The sequence below is a fragment of the Armigeres subalbatus genome, chromosome 1 (assembly GCF_024139115.2).
Source record: "Armigeres subalbatus isolate Guangzhou_Male chromosome 1, GZ_Asu_2, whole genome shotgun sequence".
Lineage (NCBI taxonomy): Eukaryota > Metazoa > Arthropoda > Insecta > Diptera > Culicidae > Armigeres > Armigeres subalbatus.
Genome location: NC_085139.1, coordinates 28,036,683 through 28,064,056, shown reverse-complemented (window position 1 = coordinate 28,064,056; position 27,374 = coordinate 28,036,683). Strand labels below are relative to the sequence as shown.

At 39.9% G+C, this 27,374-nt stretch overlaps 1 protein-coding gene across 1 annotated transcript; it reads right to left on the bottom strand.

Moving 5' to 3' along the window:
* Positions 1–518: 518 nt before the first annotated feature.
* Positions 519–16,990, bottom strand: LOC134208201 (cyclin-dependent kinase 20). The gene is made up of 3 exons (XM_062684257.1): positions 16,548–16,990; positions 1,305–1,964; positions 519–914 (listed from the first exon to the last, which is right to left on the bottom strand). The coding sequence occupies exons 1-3, from the start codon at positions 16,749–16,751 to the stop codon at positions 873–875; spliced, it is 906 nt and encodes a 301-aa protein (XP_062540241.1). The 5' UTR covers positions 16,752–16,990; the 3' UTR covers positions 519–872.
* Positions 16,991–27,374: the final 10,384 nt, after the last annotated feature.

Sequence of the window (27,374 nt, the reverse complement as noted above, 5' to 3'; positions counted from 1 at the left end):
GTATGATATATTCCCTTTCAATTCTTGAAAGCAGTTTTAGATTTTTTAAGCATTGCAAAACATCTTAGCGTATGATCTTCTGAACTGCTGGATGCCAAACGTCAATGCCTGGTCAAAACATTTGCGAACGCAAACACGTTTCTGCAACTTTATGCAGAATAGCCGACGCTGGAGAGTGCTCTGAATATCTCTGATTGAATTATACATCCTTCAAAGTGATGTTCGACAGACCAAAGTGATGTTATGAAAGACCACCAACCAACCCAACCGGTACCAAACTATCATCGCATTGCTTAATCCTGTCAATTTGTCCAGAAATTCGTATTCGTCCATTATCTGTCATATCTGTATCCATTCGTTTAAAAAATGGAAACAATTCAGTATCGGATTGCAAAAACCTTAATGCTCAGTACGGCACATCATTGCCCTGTCCTACAATACTCGTAGTGGTTTCGTTTTTCATTCTCTGGATGTCATCATGAAGGAAGATAAAAGTTTATCCAAATCATAGCCTTTTTTTCTGATGGTTGCTACAAAGTAAGTCTGACTAAATATTTGAATTAATGATGAAAGAACTTTTCCCTTTCCTGGTTCAGGAGTTTGTCCTAACCTGGACGAATGGCTATGAGTTTTATCATGTAATCACCGCCTGTGGACTAATATATATTTATTTTGCGCTTCAACCCTTTTTGCCTCAATGATGGCGGTAGATGGTCGCCTCGTTCCACTGCCCGTGTATCAAGTCAGTGCGGAATGTGCACGTGGGGCATTCCGACGGCTTACGACACCACCGTGATGATAATCTCCACGCTGGAGTTAGGAGTGAGGCAGCACACAAGAGCTACAGTTTTCGATGTGGGATATTCCTAATTTTACCTCTCGTCTCCTTCAGTGAAATATGGCTGTTGCATGGCCTAGGAACAGATAGGTATTAGATGGTTAGTTTAATTCAATTTTTTAGCACATTTATCCAAAGCAGGACAGCGTTTCTCAATATACTTTTTGTTTTCTACAGGAGTACATCATTATACTAAATCATACTGAGTTGGGATATCAGCAAATTCGGTATGAAACGAGACAACATGATGATTAAAAGACACTCAAAAGTGAAACAAAAAAGAAATAGCAACTAGGTTTAAAATTAGTGTAATCCGCGAGATGATTGAATTATACAATTAAAGAATGAGCGATGATTTTCAAACGGTTCGAAGCAACAACTACTAGTTGAGAATCGCTGTCCGAATGAAACTAATTTAATATTCCATAAAACTTATGCCATAATTATCTGCTAAAAAGTATCTTACCTCTTCCGCCGTCAACCGTCGACTCGGGTTGTACGTCACAAGTCCATCCACCAGGCCTATCTCATTTTTGGTAGTGAAGCTGGGAAATATATCCTCCCACCGTTCCCCCTTGGCGTTGGGAAAACGAATTTTATTATAGTCCGGCAGACTTCGCACTTCGGGCCATTCTTTCAAGATGGGCGTCCCCAGGGTACGAACCACCAGTGCCAACTGCTCGATGTCGGTCGCACCGGAAAACAGCGGCACCCCTCGTAGCATTTCGGCGAACACGCACCCAGCAGCCCACATATCAATCGACGGTCCGTACGTTTGGCAACCCCAGAGGATTTCCGGCGCTCGGTACCATCGCGTAGCCACCTGTGGCGAGTACACCTTCGATGGATCCTGGTCGTTGAAGAGTCGAGCTAGACCGAAGTCGCAAATTTTGAGCACATCGTGCTTGTCGATCAGCAAATTGGCCGGTTTTATGTCCCGGTGCATTATTTTCAGCCCGTGTAGATACTTCAGCCCGTTCAGCAGCATCGCCATGTAGCGACGGATTTCGTGCCGAGAAAGTGGGTGTTCTTCGTCTTTCATTTTGCTGTATAGCGTGTAGGGCATATATTCGAACACTAGCGACATTCCAGACAAATCGGGGTACATGTCCAGCAAGGATAAAATCTATAAGTAATGCAATTTTATTATATTCGGCGATATCGTATAGCTCATCGATACATATTCCCAGATACCATAATTAGGGGAAGAGGCCCCAAAACGCCCCCCCGATGCAAAACGCCTTTTGTGGTTTCCCTCATATTTACCGTCATTAATATGTCCGTAACAAAACTAGATCTAAAATTATGTAGGATAGGCGAAGAAAGTTTCAAAATAGTGCATGGGAAGGTCGGAAAAACCGAAAATTTCCACATTTTGAAGAAACATCTAACATTTTGGCGAGGCAAAACGCCCTAGTGGCAATAACCTACAAAGTACTTGCGTCTCCACGGACTATCCATACTAGAATGCTGATTCGCCGACGCGTGGTACTTTGTTCCCTAGGAGCCGCCAGCTGAAAGGCGTTTTGCCTCATGAGTTTTCCGGCAACAAAATATCACCACTTTTTTGAAATGTGAATATTATCAATATGATTGAGATTTTTGACAATTTTTGAATGGCATCAACTAGCTATCTTGTTTAACTGATGCATAATGTAAAAATACCCATGAATAGCGTTACAAATAAGACAATAGAGCAGTGTTTGCTTAGCTAAGGCATATTGCCCCCCCTTCCCCTAATTAGCAATTTAATCGCTAAGATAAGTTTCAACTAACTGTATTTCCAACACCGTATATGCACGAAGGGGTACTCTAACTCACGCGAAATAAATTTAATATTATTGGCTTAGAGCTTTCCGTCATCATCTAATGTCAATTTAAAATGATGCCTTTTCTCGGTAGCAATGATAATGAAGACAAAAGTGTGCGTCACCGCCGAATTTACCGAAAAAGTTGACTAATTAAAAAATACTATAGAACTGTGGCATACATGAATGGAAATTTAGGAACGGTAGTAGTTCAAGTTCACTACTATCGGTGCATTACTGGAAACCATCTGGCCGCTGGCCATCTGGCGAATCTGCCACTAATGAATCTTGATTTGGGGGCAAAATATAAGCTTACGAGCATGTGGAGACGCATGGTGCATTTGTGCAATCGTACATCAAATTGTTCAAATTCCATCACATCTGTTAACACTTTGACAACTTTTGGGGGAGGGGGGATATTGCGAATGTCTTTGGTTCATACATTTTTTTTGAAATTTTGAGCAATCGTCCAATATTTATATGAGCAATTGTGTTTTTGGTTCACATGTCAAATTCTTCGATCAGGAAATCATGGCAACTACAAGCCCAAACTATTGATTCTCGGGCCTCTTCTGAACGATTATCACAGTTCTTCTTCTTCTTCAATGGCTCTACATTCCAACTGGACTGGAACTTGGCCTGCTTTTTCAACTTTCTCGGTTATTAATTGAAAGCTTTTCTATTCCCATCATTGCATGAGTATGTATCTTGTGTGCCAAGTACAGTGCACCATGGTCCACGCCGGGAAATTAGGAGGAAAAAAATATTTCAAGGTGATATTGATGATGTGATGATATTTTAGACAGGGCTGACAATAGTCATTCTCGTCGTATAAAGAAAGCGAAAAAAAAATTAGTCTTCGTCATAACATTGCACGACGCAACACCTATTCGATTTCTTCGCGCCGCATGCGTACCTCGACGATAGTCGCGCAGCCAAAAGTTATGACGATTTTCGTCGTCACTTCTTCACACAATTGATTGCACGTCATTATAGACGGACTGGTAAAAAACATAATAGCGTCTCAAATAAACAAATAGTAGGAAATTTGGTAAAATAAATGTATCGAAAACCTTCATAACGCTTTCATACGTTGCTTCAAATTCATTATTACAAGAAATTAGTAAAAATCTTCGCATGGCAGCTACCGCTTGAAGAATAACGGTATGAAATCTTCGTTCTTCGATGTCGTCAGAACGATTTGGTTACACGACGAAAGCTAACGTCGTGCGCGTCATTGACGATGTGTAGGGTAGCAATGAAGACAATGCAACTCGTCGCTACTGTGGCATTGCGTGATATAATTATGACGATTGTCAGCCCTGATTTTAGTAACAAAGTGTCTTCAGCCAAGTTAAAGCTTATTATTTAAGCTATATTTTGAAGTTTGTTGCAATAGGGTGGTTCCACTACATTTTGAGATAAAATGTTTGACTTCTATATTTCTAATTTTAGCATTGCACGATGTTCTAGAAAGTTGTTCCTTATTTAATTTTGAGGACTTTGCTGAAGAAACCAGCGTTGTACGTCATTTGTATCATTTGTTATGATAATTTGAAATAATAATGTTAGGGTGAAAATGAGAACGAACACATCAAAACAAGCGGTTATTCGATTACAAGGTTTAAATGACAATTTATTCAACTGCATGTATATAATAGACCTCTTAATGTTTTCAAAACTTTCGAACAACTTGTTTGAAGAAATCTCAACGTGTAAATCGCACATTAGCAATTATATTACTAAAATTTCCAGGGAAAAAAGAGTAATAATAATATAATAAATCAGTCATGATTTGTAATAAATTTAAGAATTTTGTAGAACAACGACTTTTGAGAGATACAGTGGTTTAAAAGTGTGCGGGTAAAATGGACTGGACATGTTAAGAAATTAAGCTTAAAACATTCAATTTAGTTTATGAATTGTATGTATAGGTTAAAAGCATCTATAAAATGTGCCTCTTGAAATAAAAATGTTGGTTAATAATTGATATATGGGTAACTCACAATGATGTTACTGAAAAAACATGTTTCATTTTCATTTTCATTTTGCAGTGTTTGGTGGGGCAATGAGAGCGCAAGTCAATCCAAGGCCGATAATAGAGAGGGTAATTGCAGAAGAGTCCTTGCAGAGCACTTGAACCCCATGGGGTAGGATAAGGATGGGGTGAAGTGAGGTTCGGATTTGGAATCGACTCGACACTAATGTAATTGAATGCAAACTCAATGTCAATGTCAATGTCAATGATCAAATTTTAAAATGATAATTTCAAAAATTCTAGTACAACGCTTATCTAGTTTTAAAAACAATGTTTAATATGCAATGTCTTCTTCTTTTGCCTTGGAAGCAGTTGATATGGTTTGAAAAGTCAACTTTTTATTTCAAAAACTTTTTTTTTCTTTTTTTTTATATTGTTGTAATCAGATGATTTATAAAATTCAACATATTACTGTATGAAGGGTCAAAAATGGGGAGGTTGTTTTCGCGTCGGTTTGCCAATTTTTCTGCATTTTGTGAGATTCGTGTGTTTCGGGCTACGCCACCCAGCAGGATAGTGATTTTCTCGTGTGTTTATTGGATACCGTGGAAAGTGATAACGACTGTAAAATGTCCATATATGAGTGTAAACTCTTTATGTAAAAAATGATACGCAACAAAGTCAAAGTACTGTTCCTGCTGGCTTTGAACTTTGTGGATGCAGATGTTAGTCGTAAGTCGTAAGTCGTAAGTTGTATTGGGTATAGTTTTTGCACTATTTTTAGGAGTGTGGTGACCGAAAGTCATTTAGTTTGTTTAGTCTGTTTAGTTTCTTCTTTTTACTATAACTAAACTTTTCTCATTTTCTGAGTGATCGATTGTTAGCACGGGCAATGCCCTTACTTATAATGTGATCAAGAAATGTAAATGTACAAACATGGTTAGTGTACTATTACTGTTGGAAAAATGGTAAGTAATTTTTGATAAATCATAAATGCCTTTTTTATATTGATTAATTTTATTACTAAATACGCGCCAGGATCAGAGAGTTAAATTTTGGTCCAGGAAGTGTGAATGCACTTCAGATATCCTTATGATATGTGGGTGTAATCACGCGGGGCTTATTGCAAACGACTATAGCTTCGGAATGCTTGCGTTCTTGAAATGGGCTATAGGAGTTACAATAGAGCTATCACCTTCTAGCTCCCGGATCTAAGATTCTTGCAATTATATTAAATTTTGATAGTTGCACGAATATTCTATCCATAATGCCACTGCCAGACAGTGGGAGTTAGATTGTAATAACACACACACACATGAAGGGTCAAAAATGGGGATGGTGGATCTGTAAGCAGACACTTACACTTACATGAAACCCACGGGAAAATGAGAATCTCCTTCCAGCAGAATGATCCAGCAAAAAGAATAATGAAATTTGTAATACTTGTCAAGTTTTTCACGGAATGGATTGTTTGAAGGTCAACTGGTTAACAAATGTTGGAGATAAAAGTAATAGACGCGAACAACTAAAATATAGTAAAATTATTCACTATCGTCAAATCGACTCGCGAATTACAAGTCAGAGCAATGCGCAATAACATATGTTTTCAAGGTGACGCACTATAGGATTTCGGGCGGTCATTAATCGAAAATGTCATGTCTTCCGAATTATTTTAAAATATTTTCTCTCCATTGTCAATACTCTAATTAAGAGAAATTCTGAATTTGAAGTCTCTAGGTGCACTAGTTCCAAAGATATAAGGTGGCAAAGTCAGAAATGGGTAAAAAAGTTAGCAAATTTTCTGAAAAAATATTTTATTTTCAACTATTTATTGAAATATTTTTTAAATGTTTTTCTTCAATGTTAATACATCATTACAAAGGTTATTGTATAAGCTTTTAAATGGTGTGCAAAAACTAATGGTTACACTGTGAAAAAAAATTGAAAAAATGCGGAAGCAATATTTTTTTCCAAAAACGACGCTATTTTCAACTTTGATAGTGAAGAACTTTTTTTTCCTCAGGAATCCCCGGGTTCTTTTATGATACACATCAAGGACAAAGCTTCGACTAAAATGTCCCGAAAGAATTTCTTGCCAGTATTTGCAATTAACAGAGTTAAGTCACTCTGATTTTTTTCATTTGTTTTTTACCGTGTTTTGCCTCTCTCGTACTCCAAGGTTAATGCTCATTCCAAAAACGAATGTTTGATAGAAGGCCCGAGACCCCTAGTGGTATATATCAACTAACTCAGCGCGAAGAATTGAGGTGATGTCTGTATGTGTGTGCATGCGCGTCTGTATGTATGTGCGCAAAAGAACGCAATCGCCATTTAGACACTTATTTGTGTCCGATTTTCTCGCAACAAGTTTCATTCGACGGGAAATCTAGTCCCATCGTTTCCTATTGAAAATGGGTCAGACTGAACTATGCGCTCAAAGGGTATGGTCAAAATACATTTATTGGTAATAACTTCGACTTTATTTATAACCATTTGAGCTCATTTAATTAACTTTTCAAAGGAGTAAATGAATAAAACCCCCAATGCAATGCAGCACAACGGTAACGGAAGGATTTAACAGTTCGCTCATATATTTCCTGTCAAATTTTACCGTTTCCGTCGCCATTCCGCTGAAATGCGTTTGGGGCTTGAGTGGTTTGAGTCATTCTCTAAACCTAATTTTCTGAGCTATTCATTAGCTACTGATGGAGAACTAAATATGAGATTTCATAATATGTAAATATTTATAAATAATCAATAATTCCCGACATGTTTATTGCAAAAGTAAAGACGAACAATATCTTAGTTAGAACGGAGCGTATGAAATTCCTGCTAGTGTTCATGAATGTCTGGCTAATGGTAGGGAAATATTTATTCACTCATCTACACTTTGAGGTTCACTGGCTGAACAACCAGCGGAAAGTCAATATAAACAGTTGAAGAAATTTAGAACTCATAATGCAAGAAAATGATCAAGAGAGGCAAATGTTGACATTTTCCTTCGTGCCTTACATGAATCAGATCCATTTTAAGCTCGATTTGGATAACGAGGAGACGTTGGAAAAAATTTTCACTTAGTTATTCTTATGCCATGCGTAATTTTGTAATATTTGAAGATTTTCAAAAGTTCTTTATCTTCTAATACTTTAGATGAATTTATCTCATCTTCCATCGTTGATGGAATTGAAGAAAATATCATTGAAGACTTAAACCTTGACACAGAAAAAGAATGATGCTGTATATAACTTGTAGAAATCATGAAAACAAATCAAAAGTAATTCAAATAGTGTTGTTATTTAAATTAAAAGAATTTTGCTTTTCGGAAGAATGGAGCATTCTTACATTCCACAATGAATGTCCACATTTTTTGAGAATATATTAATCTCATTTTTTGAATAACTTGTACACGTAAAATGTCATGGGATTGCGATTTCTAATTTGCTAATACCCTTTTTCAAAAGTTATTTTCAATTCTGATTATTTGATTAACATTTAATGCTTTATGATCCTTCAGATCCTAGTACTTTGTCAAACAAATTGTTCTAAATACAAATTGTGAGGCATGAGAGTGAGAACAAAAAATATCACGGAATGTCATGAAATTAATGTCATTTAACATGATCGCCGCCATAATGTCCATAAATTGCTGAACTTAGTTTTTGTACAGCCCCTTCCTTCTCCATAAGAAAACGCACGAAATTTCAACTTCCCAAATAGGTTTGCTTTGTCACGTTAATCGAACCTATGAAAAAAATAATTACGTAATTCATAGACGATCCCCAAAGGGGGGGGGGTTGGAAATTGTATATTCATGCTATTTCGACCATACACAGCTAAAACTAAGTGGAAAATCACTTTAAAAGTCCAATTTTATTTTTGACCGCTCGCTTGTATGGGGATCCCCCATAGTGTGACGGACTTGGGATTAAACTTATTTTAATTTCAATGTGAGTCAGGAATGATAGCAAATATACCGTCTAACGTAGAGAATGTAAAATAATTAAAAAAGTATACAACATTAAGAGATGAAAGATATAAAATAGTAGAGGAAAACTAATCAAACAAAATCAAAATTATACTCAATTATTCCAAAGATGACCTTCAATCTTGAGTTTGAACACTACCAGCAACAGTAGAAAGAGATTTGCGGGAGAGTGTAGATCGAGTGTGTAGTATCCGGAGTTGATGTTGAATTTTTAGGATAAGAATTGTAATGTATATATACGCACATGATTATTGAGCGACATAGTGCTTCAATATACCAGCGCATCAATGCTGATGCGGGAGAGTGAGTGTTGGTGAGATCGCAGCATGCGAGATTGATTTTCTGTCCGAAGTGACTCGTACCGTCAGTTTATTGACGATTTTAGAGACGGAATGTCGCACCGCTATTCAATGGCGGATTCGTCCAACCAATTCGGCTGGGATACGACATGACGTAGTCGGTAGGAATTGTGTAATAGTTCGGTTATTCAAACTAGCACATATAAATGGATGCTGGCCACATTCCATTAATGTGCTAGTTGATTGGTTAATAGGTAGGTGTGGAAACTTTTCATGTTGTTTTCAAATTTAATACAAGAAAAAAAATAAAATCATGAAGCGAGCAGGTCTTCATGATTTAAACAAAAATTGCCGGAGCGAGCAGGTCTCCGAGATTTGAATTGAATAAAAAAAGCCGGAGCGAGCAGGTCTCCGAGGTAGTAAAAAAATGCCGGAGCGAGCAGGTCTCCGAGGTTGGATAAAAAAAAAGCCGGAGCGAGCAGGTCTCCGAGGTTGAAAAAAAATGCCGGAGCGAGCAGGTCTCCGAGGTTGAATAAAAAAAAATGCCGGAGCGAGCAGGCCTCCGATAGTTTGAATGAATGTAGCCGGAGCGAGCAGGTCTCCGCAGTGGAAATAATATCTTGAGCGTGTAGGACCAGAAATCTAGAACAAAAAAAAGTTTTACGTGCAGGAATCCGAAAAAAAGGATCGTGCAAAAGTCAAAACCCAAGAGAAGAATCAGTTGGGAGGATTGCCAAAACCGGTTCTAGGTTTAGATAATGATTGAATTTCAACTGTTTGAAGACGGGATTTAAAAATCGACTAAAAGATTGGTCAGTTTTGATTTTTTTTAGTGAAACAGAATTTGAAGTTTCGGTTTACAATTTCGAATGTATGTACTTGGAGTTTTCAAAGTTAGTATATTTTAAGTAATATGTCAAAACCGAGGTCAAAGCATTACAACGAAAACTAGATTGCGTTTTGAGTTAGTAAGTAGTAATTGATATAGAAGATCGATTTTGGATTTTGGATACAGATATTTTTTTGAAAATTGACTCGACAATTGATTCCGAGAACAGTATACGATTTTATTGATATAAGATTTAGGGCCGATTTGTTCACCTCCGCTTAGGCCTTAAACCAGGTTTAAACGTATGGGTAAGCACCGCTTAAGAGTTAAGCGAAGGTGAAGAAATTTGCCCTTACTGAAATTAATTAGATGAATTGGGTAATTGAATTGAGAGGCTGGAGTTAAAAATTAGATTGGCGTTTCGATTATAAAATTGGACTTGTTGAGGCATTTCAATAAACAAGCAATTTCGATTTGGGAGTTTGTGTGGACATCAAATTCGAAGGTTAGGTTCGAATATTAACTTTAAATGATAGAATGATAGAAATGATAATTGGAGGAATTAAATTGAGAATACTTAACTCGTCTTAGACGGTTTAAATGATAAAAAAAGTGGCATTTGAACAAATCATAGTGTTGTTAAATAGACTGAAACAGCGGTGATTTGTTTCTGAAATGTTTTCGGAGTTTTAAAAATAAGTCGTGATCAGCGATCACGTATTTTTTCACAACGGTTCTTGTCAATTGTAGACATGTGAGAAATTTCAATATTTAGAAAATCCCATTGGAAAATTATATTGGATTTTGAATTTGTTGAGTTGCTGGAATGTTGAATTGGAAGGACGGAGCTCTAATTGGATTTGAAAATTTATTATAAATGTAAAAGTTGGCTTACAGAATGTATTTAAAAATGAATTTCATTAGAATGAGAAACTAGATTTGAAAATAATTCAAAACTTTATAGAAACGGAACTGAGTGCTAGGATTTGGAGATAGAATTGTAGATTGAAGAGTTGTGGCAATGGGAGCTTAAGGATATGATAATTTGATGAAAAGTTTAATTTGAACATTAGAGTTGAAGCATAAGTTGTATTTTATTACAGGTATTGGAAATTGAATTTTAAGATTGGTTTTGAAGATCAAGGCAATCGATATATGTTTTGGAGTGTTTGAATTTTGAAGTTGATTTTGATGAATAGTTCAAAGATGTGGTAGGGTTACTGCTCCTGGATTTCACCTCATAGCTCCGATTATAATACCACGATAAACAAAGCAACGAAAACAAATGATATTTTAATTATTCTAATGAATAATAACCAATGTGTCTGTATAAGATAGAAGATGCTAGAACATGATAAAAAAATGTAAAAGAGAAAGCACGAGATTGGAATGGTCCCGGGATTGAACCCACGACCTCTTGCGTGCAGCAAAAGCGGTAGCCATGTGACCACCAAGCGGGTTTTCTTTAAATAAGTCAAATGCTGATTACATTCTGAAATGATATTATTTTAATTTGAATCAATTTAAATGGAAATAGCAATCGCTTCTAAATAGATCCAAATGCTAAATTCGATTTTTGCAAAGTTTGAAGGAGTACAGAAGAAAAAGGATGTAGTATCCGGAGTTGATGTTGAATTTTTAGGATAAGAATTGTAATGTATATATACGCACATGATTATTGAGTGACATAGTGCTTCAATATACCAGCGCGTCAATGCTGATGCGGGAGAGTGAGTGTTGGTGAGATCGCAGTATGCGAGATTGATTGTCTGTCCGAAGTGACTCGTACCGTCAGTTTATTGACGATTTTAGAGACGGAATGTCGTACCGCTATTCAATGGCGGATTCGTCCAACCAATTCGGCTGGGATACGACAGAGTGGTGTGTTGAAATATTTGATACACGGAACTGTCCACTCCAAACTTAGTTTGAATACATGTAGAGGACTGCGAATTGGTAAAAAATCCGTCGAACCGTGCAATCAATCCTATGAATGCCGCATCCCAATATTACCAATTCCATTGCCATTATTTTCCGATGCGGGGCACATAGCAGTCGAGGGCTACTCGTTCTGTCAACACACTCGATTTTCAAACCTTGATCCCGTAGCATTTCAACGTCACACAATCTTTAGAAGTACAAAATCTTCATAGAATGGTCACAATACGAAAATCGGCAGAAAAAATATTTAGTTGATGATGATTATACTACGTATAATTAAAAAAAATAAAAGATTCGCTTAAGAGGCGCATATTGACCATCCTTCCCCTAATGACTAATATCATTGACTGTGTATTGTTACACACGGAAGAAAAAAAGTACCCAGCGTTGAGTTTTTTTAAACTTTCTTTTGAGTTATTTTTTCTCTTTTCTTTCATCCACTCTTTCTTCTGTAGTCAAAAACAAAAGAGCGAAACAATCCAACGACGCCAGTTCAATACGAGAAACCAAATTTGAGTTTATTGCCTGAACTCAAAATTGAGTAAATTAAAAAACCTTCCGTTGGGTAAATTTATTTTCCGTTGGGTTCTTTTTTAACATTGGAGTAAAGGCAAACTACTTCGACCCCATTTACACAATTTTGGCTTCCCGTACGGATGTTCGAGGTTGGGTGAATTGAATTCACTATTGGGTAGTTTATTTCTTCCGTGCACAATGGAAATAAGAAATTCGACACAGTTGTTTCATAAGGGCCAATGTCGCAATGAGCTCGAATGGAGATAAATGGGTTCGAATGTTCCATGACATGTTTTCAATTATATTTCAAAGAGTAGATGTTATTTTAAATGTTAATAGTTTGCATGAAATTCATCCATATCTAATCATTGAATCCACATATAAATAAAATTTACTTCGGATTTATTTCGATTTGAAAATATGATTAAAAAAATAGTCGTCCTTTTTTTCTAACAGTGTACACTTGCGCCCTTCAGAAGTGCGCCATAATGTTTTTGACAACATCCTTTCCGCCCAAATTCCACGCCCGACTGTCAACCTATTTGTCAGTATCGCCTGTTTGCATCGCCCCGTTGTGTTTTCAAAGTACCGTTTAGCCCTTTTGCTCACATGTGTTTTTGATGCAAGAACAAAGTGTCATAATGCAAAAATGAAACACAGTTTAGCCCTTCTGCTGCCATGGAGAAAACGGGGCGCAATCGCACCGAGGAAAAAATTCCAACGGAAATGTAATATCGCCCTTCTGTATTTTTCTGTTTTTACAGCAAAAAAACAATATTTTGTACCATTTTGAATATGCTACATATAGTACATTTCCAGGAGGTTCGATCTATGACATAAACTCGATTTGTTTACATTTGCGACTTCGGCCCTTATGAAACAACTATGTCGAATTGTTCACGCGATGAATTTGTTTATTTATGGGTTGAGGAACTACACCGGAAATTCGTTTGGGAATTCTTTAGGAATAAAAAGCTCACTGGCCTAGGGGATGATGTCAACTGCATCCACAGAACGCAGAAGGGCGAGATGATCCTCGTCCTGAAGCGGGATGCTGCGCGGAAGATTGCCGCGTATGAAAAGTTGGCAGAAGAGGTGCTGGGTGATGCGGTTCAGGTGAGAGCCCAGGTTGCCTCAGGCCTGCTTCAAGTGCTTTGGTTACGTCATATGGCAGCAAAGGTCCTGATCGGAGTCGGCTTTGCCGTAGGTGTGGAGCTGTAGGTCACAAGGCTCACATCTGCCAGGCCGCACCGAGGTGGTTGATCTGTGGTCCTGGCGCAGACAACAAACACCCATCCGGTGGGCAGGCCTGTCCGGCCTCCAGACGGGCTCGGTCATGCAAGTAGCTAGTGACCATCAGGAAATACGTTTTATACCCCCAACAGAACCACAAGGCGGGTCAGTAAAGCTGATCCAGGATGGCATACCTCGCTGTTAGACCCAAAACTGCTGGAAGAATCACTACGGTGGGAAAATCGGACTCTAGACCTTAGTGGTGATGAGTTATCCTATGTCTTAACACGAGCATGTGACGTGAGAATGCCCAGGAGGACTATGCCAACCGGCAACCGCAAACCGGTGCACTGGTGGACGAGCACGATAGCTGATCTTCGCACGCGATTCTTGCCGCTCCAGATATGTTCAGGAGCTACTTCCAACGTTGCATGGACGAAGGAAACTTCCCAGATCGTTGGAAACGGCAGAAGTTGATGCTATTGCCTAAGCCTGGGAAATCCCCGGGAGAGCCTTCGGCATACAGAACAATATTCCTACTCGACACAACTGGTAAGTTGTTAGAGAGGGTGATCCTGAATAGATTGACGGACTATACGGAGTGTGCTGGTGGCTTATCAAGCAATCAGTATGGGTTCCGTAAAGGCCGTTCTACCAGCGAAGTAATTCCGTCGGTAACGGAAACGGCTAAGATAGCGCGTGGTTTGAATAGGAGAGGTATTAGGTACTGTACATTGATTACACTAGATGTAAAGAATGCATTTAATAACGCTAGCTGGGCAGCTATAACTGATTCCCTGCATCGCTTGAGAGTCCCGGATTATCTGTGCAGGATTCTGAAAAGCTATTTTCAGAATCTCAATATTGCTAGTTTAAGGATCCTATTATATAGTGTAGGAGTCAATTGCAAAAAAAAAATAAACGTGCGGTACAATTTCCTTTAAAAAAATCTAATGCGGGTGAGATGCCACACCTCAGGGAGGGAAATGTTGGAGGAATGAGGTACATTTTTTTGGCAAAACATAATTTATTAATTTTTGTGTTTCAACTAAAAAACGAACAAATTCATCGCGTAAACCGTAAACTAATAAAAAAAATCATGATTGGTGCTATTGCACAACATGTGAAAGATTTAGTTCATAAATATCCTTCAGTGGGGTTTGAACCCACAACCCAATAATTATTGGTTTTGAGTGTATTACTTCTACGTGAAGTTAAATGATTTAAAATGATATAGAAATACTAATATCATCTTCCAAACTTAGACGTACATGTTCATGATAGAATTAGAGGCAAAAGTATAGAATTGATAGTTCCGTTAGGATACGGCAGGCATGAAGAATGTTTTTATAGAAGTCGATTTGAAAGCGAGCGGAGGGCAATATTTGTGATGGTATATATCTCACGACCTTCCTTCTGCCAAGAATATCAGTGTGGAAGCTTCAGCTGTTATTGGTCGACGGGACTAAGTTTGGATGATGATATTAGCATTTCCATATCATCCCACAACCGTTATGCCGTCGACTAGCACCAATTGCAAGGGAGTTCGTGTGGCAGTACCAGGCGGTTTTATGGGCGAACGCTCCACCACGGACCAGGTGTTCGCCATTTGGCAAGTACTGCAGAAATGCCGCGAATACAACGTGCCCACACATCATCTATTCATCGACTTCAAAGCCGCATATGATACAATCGATCGGGACCAGCTATGGCAGCTAATGCACGAACACGGATTTCCGGATAAACTGACACGGTTGATCGAAGCGACGATGGATCGGGTGGTGTGCGTAGTTCGAGTTTCAGGGGCATTCTCGAGTCCCTTCGAAACCCGCAGAGGATTACGGCAAGGTGATGGTCTCTCGTGTCTGCTATTCAACATCATTTTGGAAGGGGTAATACGAAGAGCAGGGATTAACACGAGTGGTACAATTTTCAATAAGTCCGTCCAGCTATTTGGCTTCGCCGACGACATAGATATTATGGCACGTAACTATGAGAAGATGGAGGAAGCCTACATCAGACTGAAGAGGGAAGCCAAGCGGATCGGACTAGTCATTAACACGTCGAAGATGAAGTACATGATAGGAAGATGTTCAAGAGAAGACAATGTGGGCCACCCACCGCGAGTTGGCATCGGTGGTGACGATATCGAGGTGGTAGAATAATTTGTGTACTTGGGCTCACTGGTGACTGCCGAAAATGATACCAGCAGAGAAATTCGGAGACGCATAGTGGCTGGAAATCGTACATACTTTGGACTCCGCAAGACGCTCCGATCGAATAGAGTTCGCCGCCGTACCAAACTGACAATCTACAAAACGCTCATTAGACCGGTAGTCCTCTACGGACACGAGACCTGGACGATGCTCGTGGAGGACCATCGCGCACTCGGAGTTTTCGAAAGGAAAGTGCTGTGTACCATCTATGGTGGGGTGCAGATGGCGGACGGTACGTGGAGGAGGCGAATGAACCACGAGTTGCATCAGCTGTTGGGAGAACCATCCATCGTTCACACCGCGAAAATCGGACGACTGCAGTGGGCCGGGCACGTAGCCAGAATGTCGGACAGTAACCCGGTGAAAATGGTGCTCGACAACGATCCGACGGGCACAAGAAGGCGAGGTGCGCAGCGGGCAAGGTGGATCGATTAGGTGGAAGATGACTTGCGGACCCTCCGTAGACTGCGTGGTTGGCGACGTGTAGCCATGGACCGAGCCGAATGGAGAAGACTCTTATGTACCGCACAGGCCACTTCGGCCTTAGTCTGAATAAATAATAAATAATAATACAAAAACAAAGCGCGTAAAACTGACCCTAGTGTTTGGCAAAAATGAGTTATCAATTTACAGTTCAACATATTTCCCTTGATGAGTTTCCAAATTATTATCTATCTAGCGTTTCCTTGCCTACTTTCGCCCATGGTACACTCTTGAAGTAGTTGTCCAATGTTCATCGCTGATCATAAGCAAGCAAATAAGTCATCACAAACAACGGAGACTAAAAAAGCGTAACATTTGAATCATTATCTAATTACGATGCAGATCAGCTAAAATGAGTTCTGAACTGTGTCCCGAAATGCAATAGCCTACTACCAATCAAACCCTTCCCCCCTTTACTCACATTTTCACACTGCGAATTCTGCAACACTTTAATCTCCCGTATCGTGTTCGTCGAAATCCAGCCGTGCTTGGTCCGCAAGGTAAGCTTCTTGATTGCCACTATTTTGTCGTCGTCGCTCAAATCCCGGGCCTTCACCACAACGCCGTGAACGCCTTCGCCGATCCTGCCGAGCAGCTGGTACCGTGGAGGCATATAGTCGTCCATTTTTTCAATGCGGCCACAGGCTAGCGCAACGCATCCGCTTGGATGGAACTTATTTAAAATTTGATTTCGGAAAACAAACAGTAAGTAGGTAGCAAGTAGACCCGACCGAATGACAGAAAATCATAAATAGAAAGTTATACTAAAGGACTCCTCGAACCGGGGTGGAACAGGACGATTGTTTGTTTGGGTTGTTTGCTCTGTCCGTTGCTATAGGGACACCCAACCAGGGTTATGACTGACTCGGTTTCAATGGCACAAGGAACAGCATGGGTGAGCTTGACAGTGAACAACCAGTGTGGATTCGTTGTAACGTAAATCATATGTTGTTAGTTTACACGCAGGTAAATACAGTACGTAATGCACCCACATATAACAGCAATATCCCGTAGTGCCGTTGAAATTGACAAATTCCAAAATAGGGTCAAACAAAACATAAATGGCAAAAATGCTAAATTCAATAATAATCTGAATTGTATGATCTGTTATGACCAAGATTGTTCAGAGCATTCACATACCAGTCCCATGTGAGTTCATAAGCTGAGGATATAGTTGTTACAATATACATATAACTAAGTGTGTTCGTTGTTTGTATTATGGTGGAAATCAATTGCAAATACCAAAATATGCCTATACCGTCAACTGGGGGGAAGATGATCATTTTTAAGACAAAACATGCAAAAACAATGTGTGTTTACATTTTAAATCGAAACAAATATTTTCAAAACATGTACTGCTATACGTTGCCATAATTAACAACTTTAGTTTTCTGAAATGCATTCGCATTTATTAAAATAAATTAAATTATCACACATTTTTTGAGTAATCTGGTTTGGGGTGAAGTTGATCAAGACAGCTCCACTAAAATAATTATGACCTGGTAGTCAAAATACACTAGGTTATTTGTATGAATGTTGAATTTACTACGTAAAGAAGTCTTCGAAGTCAATATTTGAAACGAAAATAGCGTCATTTATGACTATCTCTCTCTTTCTTCCACAAAATACATTTTCATGATTATAATCGAAAAACTTGGATTTCTACCTAGCGGTAACATTACTTGAACGGAGAATATTGTTGACTACCGTTTCATAAAAAAAATTGGCACTTTTGAATGACACATCAAATGATCATCTTCACCTCAATGATCACCTTCCCCCCAGTTGACGGTACTATTTTTTCCATTTTCAGCAATACTAAAGAAAGCACCTGCGACAAAAATTGACATGTGTGATCTACGAATTATGGACAGAATACAATATCAGTAATGATCGAAAGTATTTCTTAATTTGTAGGAGAACTAAATCTCTCTTCCATTCTACACATGTGCTGCTTGCGTCGTTATAAACATATAAAGCAAAATTGAATATCATTACTGAAGATAGAAGATGGAAAAACGGAGCAGTTACCCAGAGTTTATTACGGGAAATTAATCTCAATTACGAAAGAACTGACCCATGTCATTTGCAATTCGCATCGTCAATTACAGATGGTGGAAATGAGAATTATTTATTCATTATGCAACATCTCCTGCATAAGACGAGCGTCGGTGCCGGGCATATGTATGTACATATTGTACGTAAAAAAAATATCCACCCCATTCATCAGCAGCACCGTTGAAGCTTGGACCACCGTCCATAAATCACTTGCGCTGGACCGTGGGACTAATTGATATTGTCGACAATAAAACATTGATTCGCTCCTGCTGCCGACGACGACGGAAAGGAAGCCCCGGGTAAAGAGGGTTTATTGAAAACGGGCAGTTATTAGATAATTAATCGGACGATTCATCATCTTACCTTTTTTGTTGCGAAGGATTGCGCTGAGGGAAAACAAGGTTTACGATTAATGAACGACAGATTTTTATAGATCCTATCAGCTAGCGCCAGAAGGGATGGGATTTCTTTCGAAATGATTGTTCAAGTTTTCGACAAGGTGTCATTCTATTAAAATGCGTTTATTTTCCATTTATCACGATTATATCGTTGAAAAAGCAATTGCTTAATACTTTTAAAATGTTCAAGCACGTGTAAATATAAATTTAAGGTTCCTTTAGGTTGTAAAACATCTATGATAATTATTGTTGTTATTCCTTTCCGATAATTGTTTAAATGTCAATCCTAAATTTCGTCACAGTGAAACATTGGTTTATTTTATTTATTTATTTCATTTTCTATTTTATTCACACCAAATTTAGCAAACATCATTTTACAAAATAGGAAATAAGGAAGGTGAAATATAACAAAATAATAACATTTATGCTTGAAACAAAATACAGAACTAAAAGAGATTCAACATGGATATGCATGTACATAAAGAAGCAGGTTTCACTATGCTTTAGTCTGATATCATAAAAAGTATACCAATCTCTCAAACAACTCACAGCACTCTGTAAAGCTGTGCCTTCAGAAAACCATATTCTTCCACAACTTACACAACTCGGGTGGTTCTCCATCTGATATGAATACGTATGTACGTTAAGACCGCTAATAAGACGATTGTAGCCTCTGCCCAGCGAATTTCTATTTTTTTAGTAGAATTGCGTATGTCCAGCTCTTGGAGATGGGACCATTAATTTGTTGGTAGGTTTCTAATCATTGTGGAATGATATTCTCGATATTAAACAAAGGGCAGAATATAGTGCCTTCTTTAAATGAATGCGTCGGCCCGTATAAAATGAAGAAGGTGATAATAACTTCCTGAAAAGAACACGTTTCATTGCATTCTTTAATTGATCGTATCTACCGTTAAAAAGGCGAATTGCGAATTCACCGGTATTCTTGTTTACGAACGATCGATACTTTTGAAAGAATCCGAATCGTTCGATCGTTTCCCCATTTGATTTTGCTGGCGTAAACGGCAAAATACATCAACTTTTATTCGAAGGAGCATTCCAGCGTAACCAAAACTATGAGTGGATATCTTTTTAAATGGACGCCTGACCTGTACAAAGCGAAGGGATGAGAGAACAGATGCGCGACGTTTGACATTTATGCCTTCTTAATGTTATGGGCTGTTCTTTGGGTCATTTTATGCCTAACGTTCATTATGCCTAACGTATTCATGGCTAAAGTACTTACGTCTAACGGGATATACCCTGAGATAACGCCTCGGGCAACTTTTATATTCTTTCTCAAACGTTTTGTGTCTTGGAATATCTACGGCTTCCAGTCATCTTTCTCCAAACGAATCAAACCAACAACGTATCAAATTTGCAACGAGTTACTGGGCTGGGCTCTGAGCTGCCCGTCGCAGTCGAGCTCTTCCCGTCAACAATTTACTGCCATCCTGGTCTTGCGTATGGTGTCGGTAAGGAGGTCTTCCGAAATCCACCTGCCCATACCCCAATGTTTTGTATTATTCCCTTGATCGCTTGTAATTCAACACATGCTGCTTTATTACAAAACCCGTCGTTATAAAATTCAATAGTGATCAACAAGGCTTTGTCCCCTGTCGAATGAAACTTGTTGCGAGAAAATTGGTTAAGGATTACTATACGAAAAGTTGTCTAATGTTTTTTATAGCTTTTGTGCACACACATACTCACACATACACACAGGACGCAGGTAGCATTGGTTCGGCTATCTGCAGCGGACGCCTCCAAGGTAGTCAAGTTAGGGAGCGTCAAGGTGGGATGGTCGGTATGCCCTGTGCGCATATACGAGCAACCCGAAGTTTGCTTCAAGTGCCTGGAACCGGGGCACAAGCAATGGGACTGCAAAGGCCCTGACAGAAGCAATCTCTGCCGACGCTGCGGATTGGAGGGACATAAGGCACAATGCTGCACGAACCCTCCCAATTTTTTGATTTGTTCCAGCAAAGCTGTGAACAGCAAGCACCCATGGGGGCTCGATGTGCCCGGCGTTTAAGCGTGCTGCAAAATCAAAGTGCAGGTAAAGCAGCTGGCTTGCTCGGCTTCGCCCGAGTGTTTGGTGTGCGCAGGTTTAGAGGAAACGGCGGAACACGTGTTGTTCGTGTGCTCACGTTTTCGCGCAATGCGTGACCACATGCTTGCCACATGTGGTCTGGACACTACCCCGGACAACCTAGTTCGGAGGATGTGTAAAGACGAAGTTGGCTGGAACGCCGTTTTATCGGCTATCGCCCAAATCGTCTCGGAGCTACACAGAAGGTGGCGCGTGGACTCAAGGATGGCTAGTTCAGGCGCAAATAAGAGGTGGTCCAAGGGATCGGAGTCGGCTCCATGGGTCATACCGGTGGTCATGCTCTGTGGTCGAACTCAATCCTTTTATCGAACAAGTGGCCGCGCGAAGAACAACATGGTATCGTCGCTTTCGCGGCGTCGGTCAACCGGGCGGGTTCCGAGCCCGAGGACGGAAAGGGGTCCTCGTCAAGGCTGGGGCAGGCGTAGGCCTCGCGTCGGCAAGTCCCTCTGTGTGCTGGCGAATAGGCCCTATCGCAGAAAGGTCAATTTGGGGTGCACGCGGCATCATCATTCTTGATACCAGTCGTGCAGAGGGAAGCAGGCGCGAAGTCGACCCTGAATGATGTCAGGGGAATCCGATCAAAACCCTAGATATGGGCGCAAAAGGCCTCTTTTAGGTCAGGTCGGATTGGCGAGTAGCGTTATGATAGCGTTAGTAAACGTTAGTGTATGCAGCGATGGTATAGGTAAAATGGCTGATGGCACGGCGGGAATAGCGATGGCGACAGTAGCTATAGGATATCAAACTTGCTCAAATCGCTTCGATCTATTTCACTGAAAATCTATTCATTTTCTCCGATACTTCACGTCGAACTCCCCGAAAGGAACCTCAACTCAGGATTTTCTGCCCTTACCCATACTGGTCTGTCACCCATGGGATACCTGCAGGTATCATAAAGAGCCATCTGTTGGAGAGTTTGTCGTCCCGATTTATTGATAACACAGGCCCGCGTGGGACGGGGGCAGCAGGGACTATGTCCAAGGGCTGGACGATCCCTCCCCAGGCCAACTGCGAAATGTGGTGCCGGCTTAGGATGTGGTGCGGTTCGACAGTGGGCTATACTTCTATAAAAAGCTGCATGTCGTGGTGTTAAGTGGGACCCGAAACAGACCTGACACGACGGCTCTCCGACGAGACAGAAAGTTTACACAGGCCCAATAAGCCGCTTTTACTAACATTACTAACAACATAATACGACTTGATACAATCGGCAACAACCTAAGCGAGACCCGCATAATAGGGTTCTAAGACCAAACCACTGTTCCCATTCACTGTCTAACAGTGAAAATCGCAATATATGTTTTCTCTCCTGAACTTGCTGTAACTGTAACCTTACAGTTTGAACAACGATCGAATTTATTGACCGGAAATTGTATGTGTGCGCTGTATATTCTACCCGATCGAGTTCGGGATATATGATGTGTTGAAACTCACTGCAGTTCGCTTTTCTATCTTCTAGAAATAGCAACTGCTCTCGATTAAATCATAGTTATAAGGAACTTTAATCCACCTAGCATAACGTGGATAATATCACCCCATGGCTGGTTTTATCCGGACACCGACAATTCTCCTTCAATTACACAACGTAGCGGTAAAGATTCTCGACAGCTATAGTTCAGCAGCATTAATTCAAGTTAACACCATCGCCAACGAGAATAATCGTCGGCATGACCTTTTCTTCGTTAGCACAGCTATATCTGCATCGACTGATCCTGCGCAAACTAGTAAAATCAGTGGCACATCACCTGCCACTTCTTAGTGATTTGTTCAAGGATGTTATCGATCAATTAGTAATCTGCCTTCGATCATTTAGTAGTTTGTCCATAACTCATTCCAGAGCCTAAATTTCAAAATATGTTGTATAATGAACTTCTAGTGCAAAGGTTTATCTACAGCTCTGCCTAACAGTTCGTTGTTTGAATTTCACTAATAACGGAGCTATAGAGCTAGTAGCAGTAACTAAGACTAAATGATTGCATATTTTGTTATCATTTAGTATAAGTATTGCAACTAGCAACGTAACTCCTTTAATAGTGGAATTCGAACATCGACCTGTTTAGGAGAGTTGTAGAAAAACCTTCGCACTAAAAGTGCACCATACAATACATTTTGAAATTAGGTCTCTGGAATGAGTTATTGAAAAACTACTAAATGATCGAACGCAGATTACCAAATGATCGATAACATCCTTGGATTTGTTTGTGGTAAATCGCGATTATCTTAATAGCTACTATTTTCCATCGATTGACATAACTTTCTGGATCTAGAAGATGTGAAGATCACAGCGCAAACTTTTCCAACGTCTTGGCGTATGTCAATGATCAACATGTTCCGAAGAAAGTCTGTCGTAAGACAGACAGTCGTACAACAACAACATGTCGGAGCGTGTATGGGGCCCCTTAGATTGATTTTTTTGATTACCAGACTAAGGCCGGAGTGGCCTGTGCAATACATAAAAGTCTTCTCCATTCAGCTCGGTCCATGGCTGCACTTCGCCAACCACGCAGTCTGCGGAGGGTCCGCAAATCGTCCTTCACCTGATCGATCCACCTTGCCCGCTGTGCACCTCGCCTTCTTGTTCCCGTCGGATCGTTGTCGAGAACCATTTTCACTGGGTTACTGTCCGACATTCTGGCTACGTGCCCGGTCTACCGCAGTCTTCCGATTTTCGCGGAGTGAACGATGGATGGTTCTCCCAACAGCTGATGCAACTCGTGATTCATTCGCCTCCTCCACGTACCTCCGCCATCTGCACCCCACCATAGATGGTATGCAGCACTTTCCTTTCTAAAATTCCCAAAGCGCGTTGGTCCTCCACGAGCATCGTCCAAGTCTCATATCCGTAGAGAACTACCGGTCTAATAAGCGTTTTGTAGATAGTCAGTTTGGTACGGCGGCGAACTCTATTCGATCGGAGCGTTTTGCGGAGTCCAAAGTACGTACGATTTCCTGTCATGATGCGTCTCCGAATTTCTCTGCTGGTATCGTTATCAGCGGTCACCAGTGAGCTCAAGTACACAAATTCTTCAACCACCTCGATTCCGTCACCACCGATAGAAACTCGCGATGGGTGGCTTACATTGACCTCCGTTTTCGTGCTTTGGCTGCCATAGCTGGTCCCGATCGATTGTATCATATGCGGCTTTGAAGTCGATAAATAGATGATGTGTGGGCACGTTGTATTCGCGGCATTTCTGCAATACCTGACGTATGGCGAACACCAGGTCTGTGGTAGAGCCTTCACCCATAAATCCCGCCTGATACTGCCCCACGAACTCTCTTGCAATTGGTGTTAGTCGGCGGCATAAAATTTGGGAGAGTACCTTGTAGGCGGCGTTCAGCAATATGATTGCGCGGTAGTTGCTACAATCCAGCTTAGCGCCCTTTTTGTAGATGGGAAACACGACACCTTCCATCCACTCCTGCGGCAAAACTTCCTCCTCCCAAATCTTGGTAATGACCCAGTGCAGCGCTCTCGCCAGTGCCTCACCACCGTGTTTAAACAGCTCTCCTGGTAGTTGGTCAACTCCAGGGGCTTTGTTGTTTTTCAGCCGGCCGATCTCCTCCTGGATTTCCTGGACATTCGGAGCCGGAAATTGCATGTCCTGCGCGGGTGCTCCTAAGTTCATTACCATACCGCCACCGTTGTCTGCCATATTACCATTCAGGTGCTCTTCGTAGTGCTGTCGCCACCTTTGGATCACCTAACGCTCGTTTGTAAGAAGGTTCCCGTTTATGTCCTTACACATATCAGGCTGTGGCACGTGGCCCTTACGTGAACGGTTGGATTTAGATTGCAGTGCTTCTTCCCGGCATAAACGTAGCGACCGGATGCGACGGATTTTCCTCGGTCTTTCTGAAAATATATATAGTCGCTCTGTGGACCTCGATGTGGGGAATAAAGTGAGCCTGAAAAAGCATTCTCATTTTTTGGTTACATTGATAGAACGTTTCCCAACTAACATTTAATGTCAATGTAAATGTTATTTCAACTCGTCTATACGGCTCCAAGCTGAATATGTGTGCTATACATATGATCAAGAACTTCTATTCAATGCTTTTACCAGCAAATCTGGCGAATCTATTCAGCTGTTTTTGACGTGTCTGCACAACTACTTTACAGCATGTTACACAGTTTTTTCTCAATCTTTACAAAACCATTTAGTAATATAATTCGCTTCAATGGCGCTTATTCAGATTTTTTGAATCTGTTAAATAAGTTTTATACAGCCACTGAATTCAATTTGATTAAATATTATTTGAGAGGAGAGTAAATTTCGGGAGTTTATTCGATGTTTTTTTTTTGCGAAAACTCAAATATCAATTTTGTTGCTACCTAGATTCGAACTCCTGATCTCCTGATTCAATGGCCGCTGCTCTGTCATCACCGTCACTTTGACATATGTAAATAACAAAGAAAATTATGAATGTGCTGCTTCGCATACCCTATAGGTTGTTTTACTAACGCTATTTTCAGATTCATGCTGTATAAACGTTAGAAAGAGGCCTACATGCTGCTTTCAGCACATAAGCTTAAAAATTATGCTTTCAGCATTATTTCAACCATTATTTAAACATCTATCAGCATGTTCTGTTGGCTAACTTTTATCCATCATCAATCGCTGGAATTGTTTTTAGGCAACATTTTCTCGACCTGTATAGATGCTACTTTGCTGCTAATCGTTTAACAGTAGCCGTCAACAGAAATATCGCTTCTAAATGGCTTGTTTTCTTACGCTATCTGCTAGCATTAATGACAGCGCTTTGTCAGTTGCTATAAGAGCAGGTGAATATCTTTGTAGCTGCATTACAGAAATCAATAGCTCATACACAGCTCCGGCAACAAAAATCAAATGTAAACATAGCGGTTTTGACGTTCCATACTGACATGCTATTAAAAGAAGCAGTAATAGGTTTACTTAAACGTTGTGTAATCTTCAAAGGTACAGAAGTTGCCTAAAAGCTTCGTTAGTTCATTTATAGCGCCATTACACTATATTGTTAGTGCTATAACAACAGCAAAAACGTTTTCATTGTGAATGCTACTCACCGTAATATGGGAAGTTGCTAACAAGCAACTCAGTTACATACATGAGCTCTTAACCGATAAGCTTTGTTGCTAATTCAGACAGAGCTGTTTTATGACTATATGAAAGCTGCATAAACGATAAAAGATTAAATATATTCGGCACACTGACTAGCTGATAGATATTTGGGTAATAGTCGAGTTGAAGTTTAAGGGATTATTTGCGGAGGCTTTTCTTTTATTCAGCATTGGCTGCTTTTATTCAAATATTATACAGCCAAAGGCTAGAAGTTGAAGCTTTTAGCACCAAAAATGTTAGTTGGGTTGTCTTATTTCATAATAAAAATAATGAAATAAACTAAAATATTTTCAAATGACAATAATAAATTTAAAAAATTCTAACGGATATGAAATTCAATCGTAGTCTTTTGAAATGCCAGCATACTGAGAAGTTAATGAGAATAAAATTGAAATTCGATCTCAGTAGGCTGGCGTGGTTGGCGACGTGCAGCCATGGACCGAGCTGAATGGAGAAGACTTTTATACACTGCACAGGCCACTCCGGCCTTAGTCTGATAATAAATAAATGAAGGCTGTCAGGGAATTCTAGATTGTTCGAAAGGTGACATAGAAAATAAATGAAGATTATTCAGGGTTTGTTTCATGAGGCAGAAGGACGCTGATTGTTTATCGGCGGTGAAAGCCTGTTTTAAAAAAATCGTGTGGCTACGACACCCGATACTTTTTCTTGTCCCGGGATTCGGGATTCGGAAATCGATCTGGTGTGCGACACTGCAATCAACTCTAAACTATTGACAATAAGGTCGAAAAAAAACCAATCAAAATCCGGCAGGTTTGTCTAGTTTTTAATAATTTTCTTTTATATTCACTATGTTCTTTTAAGTTAAATTTCTTCGACAATGTTCGTATATGTCATTAGTATTAATAAATATTGTCATACATCATTAGGGTCAATTTGTAATCTGTTAATGAAACACATAAATTATTAAATAAACAAATCACTTAGCATTGATGTGTGCACTGGTATGCAAACTTTCGTGACGGCATTTGTGAAGCCAACAGCGCTTTTTGCTGGAGACTGGATTGGGTAATATATTATCAATTCAGTAGAAAACCGAATTAGCCACCAGCGAATTTGGATTTTTCTCACAATCCATACGTTAAATCTAATTTCAGAAGTCAAAATGATTGTCAAAAAATCAGAAAACATATTTAAGCTCTTTTTAGTGGTACATTCCACCGTATAAGACGAGTTTAGTACTTTTCTTTTGTTGTCTTTGCAAATACGTATTTCGACCTCAACTGTGAGGTCGTCTCCAATGTCTTGTACTTGGCTCGATTTGGTCGAGTCGAGGTTGCAACAAATTGATCGAGTCAAGTACAAGACACTGAAGACGACCTCACATTTGAGGTCGAAATACGTATATCGGCAAAGATAACAAAACTTGTGGATTTTTTTGTCTTTATTAGCGAGACTTTCAGCCCTAGGCTGGCTCGTCTCGTTTAGTGGAATTGAATGGAAAGTACTAAACTCGTCTTAGACGGTCAAAAAATCTCCAAAGCAAGCTGTTAAAAAGTATCCATCGCATCGAGAGAGTTTGTGAGCATTCTGAGCGTAACCGAGAGATGTAT

Excerpts from the sequence above, each read along its gene's own strand:
- LOC134208201 (XM_062684257.1), bottom strand. The coding sequence starts at position 16,751 with ATGGACGACTATATGCCTCCACGGTACCAGCTGCTCGGCAGGATCGGC. Across the intron at positions 1,965-16,547 it reads AGAATTCGCAGTGTGAAAAT|ATTTTATCCTTGCTGGACAT; the intron begins GTGAGTAAAGGG and ends CATTACTTATAG. Across the intron at positions 915-1,304 it reads GACGGTTGACGGCGGAAGAG|GCCATGCAACAGCCATATTT; the intron begins GTAAGATACTTT and ends ATCTGTTCCTAG.